Raw genomic sequence first — 12,196 nt, 5'->3', positions numbered from 1 at the left:
ACCGTGGTTACCGTGTGTACATATCATTACCTTGGTTACCGTGTGTTACTTCGTGAGTGTGTACATGTAATTACCTTGGTTACCGTGTGTACATATCATTACCTTGGTTACCGTGTGTGACTTCGTGAGTGTGTACATGTCATTACCGTGGTTACCGTGTGGAACTTCGTGAGTGTGTACATGTCATAACAGTGGTTACCGTGTGGAACTTCGTGAGTGTGTACATGTCATTACCATGGTTACAATGTTGAACTTCGTGAGTGTGTACATGTAATTACCTTGGTTACCGTGTGTACATATCATTACCTTGGTTACCGTGTGTGACTTCGTGAGTGTGTACATGTCATTACCGTGGTTACCGTGTTGAACTTCGTGAGTATGTACATGTCATTACCTTGGTTACCATGTGTTACTTCGTGAGTGTGTACATGTAATTACCTTGGTTACCGTGTGTATATATCATTACCTTGGTTACCGTGTGTGACATCGTGAGTGTGTACATGTCATTACCGTGGTTACCGTGTGGAACTTCGTGAGTGTGTACATGTCATTTCCTTGGTTACCGTGTGGAACTTCGTGAGTGTGTACATGTCATAACAGTGGTTACCGTGTGGAACTTTGTGAGTGTGTACATGTCATTACCATGGTTACAATGTTGAACTTCGTGAGTGTGTACATGTCATTACCTTGGTTACCGTGTGGACCTCCGTGAGTGTGTACATGTCATAACAGTGGTTACAATGTGAAACTTCGTAAGTGTGTATATGCCATTACCTTGGTTAACCTGTGTTACTTCGTGAGTGTGTACATGTCATAACAGTGCTTAGTGTTACCCTGCTTATTCGGTTGGTTGTTCGAAGTATGATTCAATTATTATATTTTTATTATTTTTTGACTTCGTTGACGTTGTTTTTTTTTCTTCACAGTCGCGCGTGAGATAGAAAAACGATTACCTATAATAAAGTATTGAATAAAACGTTAAATTCTCAAACGGTCAAATTCCGACTGTTCACATAACCATGTGTGATAATGACACATTTATACACCCTTAGCCTTACACAAACATTTGAGACGTAGATCATACGCTTTACATATATTCTCAATATCGGCAAGACAGTTTCAACGTGCCGTACGCATACCTGGATGATTTAGCACTCACAAAGTAGTCCACCCATATAATATACATTACTCGGTTTGCAAACTCTCTATAACAGTTTATGGTATGTGTGAAAAGTATGTGTCTGGTCTTGTTAAGTCGTTTTTGTCTAAGTATTATGGTGTCCTGGTACCAATCAACTACACTACGTCTTCTTTTGCTGAAGATTTTGTGTCTGGTGTTCCTATCCATATATATCAATAATGACATTACACTGTGTTTAGTTCCATGCATTAAACAAAGATGACCATATATATCAAATATGTACATGGACAGGTAGTATGTTTGCATCAGCAAATTAAAAATTAAAGCAATGAAAGCTCTTGGGTATTCAGTTCGTTACAAAGCATTGAATGTAAGGCCGGTACTAAATGTACAAGCTTTATCCTAGCAGCATTTGTTTTAAATATATTCATTTAGTGGAAACCCTAGTCCTTGTGTCTGCAAGGAAATAAAGAAAATTAGTGTATGTCTAGTAAGAAATAACATCTGATTTTATTTCATTAGTCGTAATTGTTTCTATAGTTACAGGTTACAGTTATAAATGTTTGATATGTTATATAGAATATGACTGATAAGAATGATTCATGTAATCTAGACTATTCAATAAATATAGATGGAATCTTTAATTCTCTGCATTGTTCGACTTAATAGAAGGCTTTTCTGTATTGCAATGCATTGCATTTTCATAAAACGGATTTATTTCCATTGTCTGTACATGCTTTTCAAGTCAATCACTGTCTGGGTTTGGTCCATATCAGCAGAAATCGTTTACATCATGATTTTGTTTGAAGTGTTTACATGGTATACCGGCCAATATGTTTATGCATTTCAATTTAAGTAAAAGGAAATGGATATGTCCTGTAAGAGTGCGTTCTCTTTGTTGTAGCTAATGCATGTCAGTAATATATCGAGTAAAAGTGATTTAGAAACTTTATTTCTTTGCATACATAGAACACCCTGAAAACCATAACAATCTTTTGTCATTAAACCGAGTATACGCAATGATGGATGTTGTCACAAGCACATTCTTTTTTCAAAGTAAAAAATGTGAAACTAAAATGTAAAACAATTAAAGAAGTGTTGAAGTAAGTGCTAACACCATGCCAATATTCAACATACTTTTAAGGATAATGGCTGGGGTGTGTGGGGGCCATGCCGATTGACACTATGCAAAAATTCAACACACTTTTAGGGGATGGGGTTGGGGGTGTGTGCGCCATGCTGTGTTAGCCATTTGCTGAAATTCAACACACCTTTGTGGGATGTGGTGGTTTTGTGTGTGAGTCATGCTAGAATAAACTGGACTTATGAAGAGAATCATAATGTCGTCATTTTTATTGATGTTATTTAAAAAAAAAATTAAGCCATTCGGAACCAAAATATATAGAAATTTTCACTACAACGAAAATAATAGCAGTAAACATAACTGTACAGCATTATATTTCACTGAAAATGATAACATAATCAGTTATATACATTTTTGTGTGTAGTGTTTGGAACAGTTTAAGTTTTATTTCGGCTAGATAGCACATACATTTTTCTCCCACCTCAGATAAGTAGATCCAATAATTTAAACCATGCTAGAAATTCTTATCTTCCACACGGGCGAAGATAAAATGCCCGTAAGGAACTCCGTTTAATGGTCGCCACTTTGTTATTACGTCCCTTGTTGAAGACTGTCGTCTGTAGCATCATGGAAACCTTGTCTTGTGGCGATATTTAGAACGCTAATAAACTATTTCTCGCTTCAAATGTCACAATAAAACATTTTTCACGCACCATTTAAGAAATAATGCTTCCCTCTCCTTAGAACTATTTAAAGACCGATTTGACTATTAACATTATCTGAATCACTGCGCGCATATCTATGACAACCACGAATTATCGCATATCCATACGCAATTATTTTCACAAAGTGCATAAGAATTCCAGCAAAAAATACATTTTTATTTAATTTTGTTTAACTGAGGTGGGAGAAAAAGCATCTACCGTAGCCGCTTTTGTAAACCTCGTTTCCGCAAAACTATACGCTTGGGTCGGAATGAACCTAATTTACACTCTCGGCCATGGAAGATACTTATAATTTTATTACTGCAGGTGCTCTGACCGGATACGGATATACAAGAACCTAGACCGACCGGAAGTGAACGAGGATAGCCGATACGAAGATGAGGTTTGCGGAACGCTTGCTGACATGGACGAGAAAAAGTTCTTCTCGAGCGGGCGCGCGCTTATACTTGAATTCCATACCGATCCTAACTCTATGGAATCACATTCGGGCTTTAAAGGCGTTTTTACATTCCTTGAAAAGAGTAAGTGTTGTTTTAAATTAATCATGACTAGTATTAGAATGAATAGAATTGTTAACGTAAGATTTAATGCATAGGTAGAATCATTAGAAGTTTATTACATTGATTAAACTTTATGTTGTTTCGTTGGGTACAATTGTTATGTTGTAACATAAAACTGTTAAATGGTAGATGTAAATTGTTAAATAAGGCATTTCGCATTTAAATTCCACTGGATTAATCTGTTTACATAGTAACATCATGACAGCTTAGTAATGGGCGCATCTCTAATTTACGAGGATATTAGCATTTGATGTTTGGTTATATCACCTCGACAAAATACAAACCTTGTTTATTTTCATTACAAATGGCCCTTGCCAATTGTAAAAGCAGAGAAATCCTGCACACTTTTACGAGACACGGATTTTTCAAACATTATCTGACATGCGTGGGATTAAATGAAACTGTAGCATAAATATTTAATGTGTTAGTTCTCAGACAGCCAGTACCGTTTTATCAACCTTAATGATTCCGATTTTATCATTTTATCCCTGTTCTCCGTAGAAATGTGTGCGGCGGTGTTTTCTCCTCATCTTCATACGCGCTGTACAGGCAAGGATCTCTCAGGGACACTGAGACACTGTTTCATACTTGTTTACACATTTTTCTTCATTCTACATTTGATATAATATGTGCTATTTTTGAATGTCATTTTTATAAAACTGTTGACTGTCGCTTTGTGTCTACCTCTGCAATCTCCAATGTTTTACATCTTGATATGACGAACTGTATACTCATTTTTTTTATGCAAACTATTACAGCTTTTTTACCGGGTTCTCGATATATGTATAATATTATGTAAATCATTACTCTAACTTGTATTTCTTTTAACCTATATTTTATAATGCCTTGCCTAGACTTTAAAGTAAAAAAATATAGGTATTGAATTGTTCAGATTTCGGAGTTGATTGATTGGTAAATTTGTGAGAGCTTCAGCAAGAAAATATATAACGTTTTGCTTAGTTGTGATTCGTGTAAATTAATTCATCTTCAAATATATAGATATCTTATACCGATTTTTCTTTACAAAGTAAATAAAGAAACAATAGTTACATTGATGGTCTAACGTGATAGAATACAATCTCTAGATGTATCTTTATATCTTGGTTTTATACTACTAAGAGCACAAATGATCTTATACTGGACATCTATATTCAAATTATTGAATATTGCTAAAACTGTATTGTAAGTTTAATTAACGCACTCTGAAATACGTACCTTATTTTTCCGATAGTGTTAGTAGGTCAATACAGGCTATCATTATTTTAGAAAGTTTGAAGAAATTATGCAAAGATCTGTAAAAAAAAGTCAGAACATAACTATGTTTATTTCAAAAAACAGTTTAAATCCTCTGGGTTATATTACATGCTTTTTATGTTATGTCAATTCAATTCACAATTGTATGTACGGAATTCATGAAAACATAATACATTTGCCTATTGGTTTTCTCTTTGCGTTAAAATATTGATCAAAGGGAAATAACTCAGTTTGTTTATTTCTTGTCAACATACGGTTGGCGAGCAAGTTATTTCAAACCCTTAACAACATACTTAATAAACACTAATACATTTCAGGTTCATTTAAGACAGATGGTATATTACAATACGGAACACAGTGTACATATGACATTCAAAGTACTTACAATCATACCAGTGGGAAATTCTTCTCGCCACGCTACCCTCAGAAATACCCACAATCATCGAACTGTAGATACATATTCATGGGACAGGAGTCCGAGAAAGTGAAAGTCATCTTTAGAATTATTCGTCTACCTAAACATATATCAAGGTAAGAACATCTGTCAGTAAGATTAATACAGAAACAAATATAGGCCAATCATTGGCGATGTAGTTGTTTTAAGCTCGTTTCAAGAAAGTAACGTTGTGCTGATCTGGACATTTTCAAACAACTGAACACAAATTTGCCCAAATTAAACAAAGTCATGCACAAATGCAAATGATGCAATGGAAACTACAGGAAGGACACACATAGATGTCGATTATCTTGCAACAATACGCAGGTCTATATATTACGAAATGGGTATTATGTACAGCTATGTTGGATTGCCGTCAAGGACACAAAAAGACTAAATTAACGCACACAGTTTTGGAACTCACTCTGCTCTTATAATAAACGTGCACATATATTTCCATTGAACAACATTGTGCGAGGCAGATCTGTAGCTGTGAAGTAATGCCAACAAATTAGCTGTGAAGTAATGCCAACAAATTATGATCAAAGTGAATGATTGAACAAATGTTTTGTCTACACGCAACTCTGTTCTGAGCGTGAACGTTGTGTAAACCGTTCACAATATGTTTAGCACATTGCTTTACCATATAACATAAACGACCTACGTTCCAAACACAGACATCATTTTCAAGACCACACTTTGATGCTATCAAGAGCCAATGAGTTGGAAACTGAAATGATTTTAATATAAACTTGAACTACATGTTCATAAACACATACGTTGTGATATATGTGCACATACATATTGTTTTTAAATTGCAGTTGTGACAACAGCGAGGATGTTATAAAGGTGTATGACGGCGCTAACGACTCAGCAAAGCTGATCAAACAATTTTGTGATACTCATAACCACGAGGAGATCTACTCCTCCGGTCCCTACATGTACGTGGAGTTCATGTCGGACGATTTCCATGAGAAACAGGGTTTTGCTGCTGAGTTCCAGTTCGTCGACGCCAGCTGGACAGATCCTATCTCTTCTCCGTCAGGTATATTGAAGCCTTTGAATTGTGTTATAAGAAAGTCTGTGTTGTATTTTTTAAGACAAGACAAGTCTAGGTATAGTAATAACCTTGATGTGTTTGTCGGTGTCGGTGTCGATGACGTCGTGCAAAACAACATTTGCCGTACCTCAGATATTGTTCCAGGTATTTAAATGAAACTAAGTTCGCAAGTTGCCGGCGACAGTACAAACATGCAACTCTGGGTTTAATGATTGTTTCCCTTTACGACAGATGCCTTCTGCGCCTTTGCTTGTATTTTAGGCTTTGACTTGCTTCATATAAAATAAGATGATGAATATATCACTGAAATGCCTTTACTAGGACTATCTTCTGCGCTGTTATCATCACCGATGTAAATACTTTAGTTGTCAGATATACGTACAGTTGGCAAAATTCCTAACTCAGCAACTTTCAACTTCAAAATTACCAAAAGCATTTAGCTTTATGTAATCAATCCTCACATATGTCATACAAAACATCAATATCTTGTTTATATCACAAATTAATTAAGTCAAAAGCCTTAGAAAAATCAGGAAAATGTCAATTATTGGCTACGTGATATAAAAACTGCAAATGGTAGTTCACTCTTTTTGACTTAACTTAAGTTTGTCAGAATCTGGCTTTGTAATTTAAACCCAAATAGTGTATATTAACATACTTCTTTCATATGAATCTAGTTTGTGAATTTAACATTGAAACTAGCATTTCGTTTTCGGTGTTAGGCCATCTATCTATGTTTCAATGTTTTATCGAAGACCAATTAAAAGCTGCAATGTTCTCTACCGCTTCAAATAGTTCCCCTTATTTGAATAAAATAATGGCAATGTTGTACTACTTTTCAGTATTTTTCGAATGGGACGAAGCCTTTCAAAATATTATGGTCTTGCGACGGATAGATATTGATAAGAACATAAAAAATAAAACTGTTTGATCATATGTCAACTATACCGCCCCTATAAAGGGTCATTACTTTGTGATTTTGAGGGCAAAGTATGTGTAAGCTTTAATGCTCATACAAAACTAGCTGAAACAGGTTAAAACTATTTCATAATCCTACTTAAGACATTGACATGGTACCTAGTTGTTGCGTTAGGAATTTGTCATTGCGTTCATGTCATCTATCTCGATTGTCATTTAAATTGTATGTGCTCGTACCTCAACTGTTCCATGATTCCATATCAGGTTTGGCAAAGAAAAGTTATGATCTATTGGCAGTCCTGATTTTGTCATAATGATATTTCAAGCTTGACGTTTTTCTATGCCAAATCCTTTGATAGATTAAACATATCTATCAAATCACAGAACGTAGGCAATTTGTGGCGGTGTTCTGTTTCCTAGATGTTGTTTTCAATGTCATTCTGTGAGACTTCGCCAGACTATCTTATCTATATATATCGTAATAAGATAAACATTGCACGCCTTTGGTTGCGATACATCGCTGAACGCATGCGCGTATTGTTTGCAAAAGAACGCTTAAGACAAAACAAATGCCAGATATTTTTACTGCATATTTTGGCATTCGCCTTTGTTATTGTACTTTTATGTCCAAACTAGTAATTCGTTTCTCCTCTAAATACTGTTCTAGACATTGAGCTTAACTCTGTTGAAAAAAAGCTTTATTGCATATCACATTTATCTCCCGTTTCATCGAGCATAACTTCGCCTACCAGATACCTTTAAAGCTATCACAGTGATCTCCCTTCGCTACTGCTTCCCGTGGTGCTCTCACCTCCTGTATACCTTCTTGTTTTCAGATGGCGAATCCGTCAGAATATCCGGACCTGAAATAAGTAAGAACTTTAATAGGGTTAAGATAAGCATATGCCATACCAGCTTCTTCGTATCTGATTACCTACGGGTTTTGTTACGTTACTACATTTAGTGTTATTCCAAATTCTGTATTGACCACGCCTCTGAAATGTAGAGGTGATTATTTGGAACTGAATTCTATTTTGCTTTTTAATGACAGAAATGCATATATTGCTATCAACAGGCATAAAAGTTGAGTATAAGGTTGCGTTTGAACAGAACATATATGTTTTACGGAGATGCAAGTATTACAGTGCTAATTATAATACTTGTATAGATGTACATGTCCTTCACAATTCAACGTATTTATTTAGTGTTTTTAAAACTGTTTAGCACTTTACCCATTACTTTATTGCACAAACTGCTTTGCTGGTCCCAATTTCTTGATACATCAGTAGTCCCTTATAATAGGATTAAGCTAACATCAGTACTTTTGTTTTGATATAATTAATGTAGTATTAACATTCAAGACTTTGTTGACTTTAATGGAAACATTTGTTTTATGATTATAACGATATACTAAGTTTTAATTAGTAAAATTAAGATTATGTAAGAAAGTTGGCCTAATCAAATATCTACTTATTATGTTTATATCGTATAAGAACTTTCGAGAAATTGGGGCCAGGGATTTTTCAACAACATATTTGAAGGTATCAAATGTACAGAAAAGATTGTCATATCATTTGGCAATTGAAAATAATGTTAACTTTTAATGCTTAGTGACACTTTTAAATGTTGGTATCATTTGGTTTCTGATTACTTGTATGTAAAGTCAAAGACCAATGAAAGCATATATGAGATAACATTATTGCAGTTTGCATTTTTGTTCGTTTTCAACCGAAGCTGGTCGAGCAATAACTCATTATTCAATCGTTCAAAGCGAAAATAAGGTGTTTGTAAAAAAGGTTTCTGTATACGTTTTGGGAATTCTTTTTCAAATCCTAAATCCATAAATACAAACTAATTTGGGGTAACCATGCATCGCAATCCAAATGCTTGTACATCGGTTACATTACGAAGCCTTGCCTTTCTGTTGGGGACTTTGTAGCAATTTGCGTCATCAAATTGGCTCAAAATGTCCTCGAAACCAAAGATTGCCAAAGAGTAAATAACGTGTTAAATATTTCATTATTTGCATGTGCTACCTTCTTGTGTTCTAAACATATCCTTTGAATTCTGCTATATTGAATGATAGCAACATAACTCCTTTAATCATACATGTATTTTATTATCATCGTATTTTGGAAAACTTTGTCAGTTTTAGGAAATTGGATAGTAGACTAATGTTGGCCCCTCTTATAGAAAGTGTAAAGGCTCTGCCTTGACATGCACTGACTTTAGTTTACTTAATGGTGATTGTTGTTTATAAAAGCAGCGTTACGGCATTGTTGCTGTTCATTTAATCAACATTCGTCACGAAACTTTCTTAACGCATGTAGTAATAAATTGCGATAATTTTGTCAATAACAGGTAAATCTGCTACTGAAGTGCAAATGTACGTCAAAGAAGGAGACAAAGGTCAGTCGCAGCTAACTAACCTTTCACGAACCCTTAGAAAGAGCTTAAGTTCTCGTTCGGCGGGCTTTATAGATTATAAATGCAAACCGAATGAATCTAGTTAAGCGTTTCGTGTAATGAATCTTGTGAAGATATAGTATTTAACGCGATACACCGCCTGTAGAAATACCTTTGTTGCAAATAACTACTATATTGACTGGTTCCGATTGTTATTTTCCCAGCTTGCAACTAATCGAATAATAAATATCCTACCTAACATTATAATTATGTAAGGTTATGTCATTTATCTTTAAAAATATTTTTAGCTGAAATGAATTGCACGCAACATTACTGCTTCTCTAAAATAATAACTGAAATTAATGTTAGCTAACAGTGAAGTTGCCAGTTTGAGTTCTACTTAAATGCACACTGTAGATATTTTTACAATTTGCAGCTTCAATCCTACAAAATACATGTAATATAAAAACAATCTGTTATTTATTTATAGAGCAACAACCTACAAATTACACAAATACAGGTCAGTTGTAGTATACCCCTTAACGTTAGAACACTCGGCGTGCCTATTCAAAGACCCTTTTTTCTAAATAAGTTATTGTTTGTTTTGAACACTTTGGTAAAGACTATAAACATTTCAGACAGTAACGCTCTTTCTACCATTTACTAGTATACTTCGTTGTCAAATATTAATATTGATTTCGTACCTCATTTTTTCAAATAATATTGTATTGGAATTTCTGCTTTTCTAACTTTTGAAGAACAGTTTAAATGTGTTATCATTCTTCTTAATATTTCAGAGATTATCTTATATAAATATCTTACAAGCATGTATCTCCGTCGAATTGTCGTTCTGAAACTTAAGCAGCGGTAAATGGTAGCTTAAACTTATTGCCCGGTATAATGAGCACGACCTTGCTTATCGAATGGCAAAACGTATTTAAGGATAATATGTTATTTACAGTGTAAACCCATGTACCTTGTAGATCCAAAATTAGTTCTTTACTACACTACAGGTGTCAAAAAGTCACCATTGTTTCTCAAACCTGTTTCTAAACTTTGTAGATGAAGCATAGAAGCATAGCATTTACTCTTATCAAATCCTGCCCTAGTAGCCACCTGTGTTGTCATACCATTTTTTATCTTTCGTTTAATGCATTTTGCTCAGAAATGATAACACTCAAATATTACAATTTAGCGGTATGTTGAGATATATTAAAACAACCACAAAAAAGTATATGTAAAAATTAAAGAGGAAATTATTATTTTTTTCGTGATACTGTCTTCATTATTATCTTGACGACTGATTACCTTTATCAATTCTAGACGAACACCACACAAGTAACACCGCTACAGGTCAGTGTTTAACATATCATCCAATTAGCAAACACATCTTTTGGAACCCTATTCTCCTTAAACTGTGGACACTCTTCCATTGTCTTCATTTACTGGATCTCCCTCCTTAGTATTCAAAGCTTGACCAGAACCACAGTTAGTATGATGCTATCTGTAAGTCTCCTTTTAAACCTCTTAATACGTAGATTATTACCGCGTTTTGTTTCTCAAGACGTCGTTTGTGTGTGGTATGTTGATTGCGGTAATTTATTAATAATATATTATAAATTTATTCCTATCAACTTTATAAATTAAGGTCTTTTGCACATTGGTCATATTATATTATCTTGTTAAAATAAATACGAAAATATGTGGACTCTACCAACCACACTAATCATGTATTATAATCATTCCATAACGCTCACTAGCTGATCAGTGTTCGTTAAATTTCATTATTGCTCACGATTAGTTTAATCAATTTTAGAGGAAGACAATACAAGCAACACTGATAGAGGTCAGTTCGAGTTATTTCCCTTTGATCTTGTAGACTGTTTAACGCACATCTCTGATAGAATCTAGCCCTAAGAAATTTCTCACACCACCAATCCACCCATAGTTTAATTTTTACTGACTAGATTCCTTTAACTTTCCGAGCTTCACAACTTGTAACAGTTTAAGTTTCGTAGGTTTTATTATGCAAAAAGTATTTGATACTACAATCTTTATTATACGTGTGTAGATTTAGTCAACGATATGTATGATGAAAAGAAATAATAATCTACAATACACGAAGTCTGCTCTGTAGCTATATATGTGTACATGTAATTCCTGCGTAAGCAACTTCACATGACCATGATGAATATAGATAATGCAGTTATACTGCTTCCTTTTACTATATATCAAACGGAGTTATATACAAACACACTCACATTTCGTATACCCATTTATTATGTTTTAAACAAATTGAAATTTACAAGAGATATAAAACCATGTTGGCTCTACCACGATTCACTTATTATTATTTTTAATATTTCAAAACGCTTATTAGCTGTTCGGTATTTGTTAAAAGTATCTTTGCTTATAATTAGTTTTATCAAATTCAGAGGATGACAATCCACGCAACACTGATACCGGTCTTTTTAATTTTTTCCTATTGATACAACAGAATGTGTGGCATAGACATTTACTTAATCCTTACGATCAATCATCTGCATATGTTCTTTGTTCTTCTTTTTGTTGAATCTAGAAATTTCAAACACCATTGACCGACCCTTAGTTAT

At 34.3% G+C, this 12,196-nt stretch overlaps 1 protein-coding gene across 5 annotated transcripts in view; it reads left to right on the top strand.

Moving 5' to 3' along the window:
- Positions 1–12,196, top strand: part of LOC128236732 (suppressor of lurcher protein 1-like) — a 378,099-nt gene that overhangs the window by 323,869 nt on the left and 42,034 nt on the right. For 3 of the 5 annotated variants that reach the window (XM_052951808.1, XM_052951807.1, XM_052951809.1), the window contains 6 exons: positions 3,257–3,471; positions 4,012–4,059; positions 5,082–5,295; positions 6,022–6,245; positions 8,015–8,050; positions 9,540–9,587. In XM_052951808.1, coding sequence (XP_052807768.1) covers positions 3,257–3,471; positions 4,012–4,059; positions 5,082–5,295; positions 6,022–6,245; positions 8,015–8,050; positions 9,540–9,587 — 785 coding nt within the window. The remainder of the gene's footprint in view (positions 1–3,256; positions 3,472–4,011; positions 4,060–5,081; positions 5,296–6,021; positions 6,246–8,014; positions 8,051–9,539; positions 9,588–12,196) is intronic. The other 2 variants (XM_052951810.1, XM_052951811.1) reach the window with 2 other exon arrangements.

Source organism: Mya arenaria, chromosome 6 (genome assembly GCF_026914265.1).
Source record: "Mya arenaria isolate MELC-2E11 chromosome 6, ASM2691426v1".
Lineage (NCBI taxonomy): Eukaryota > Metazoa > Mollusca > Bivalvia > Myida > Myidae > Mya > Mya arenaria.
Note: the sequence above shows the minus strand (reverse complement) of the source record. Positions and strands in the feature narration are given on the sequence as shown.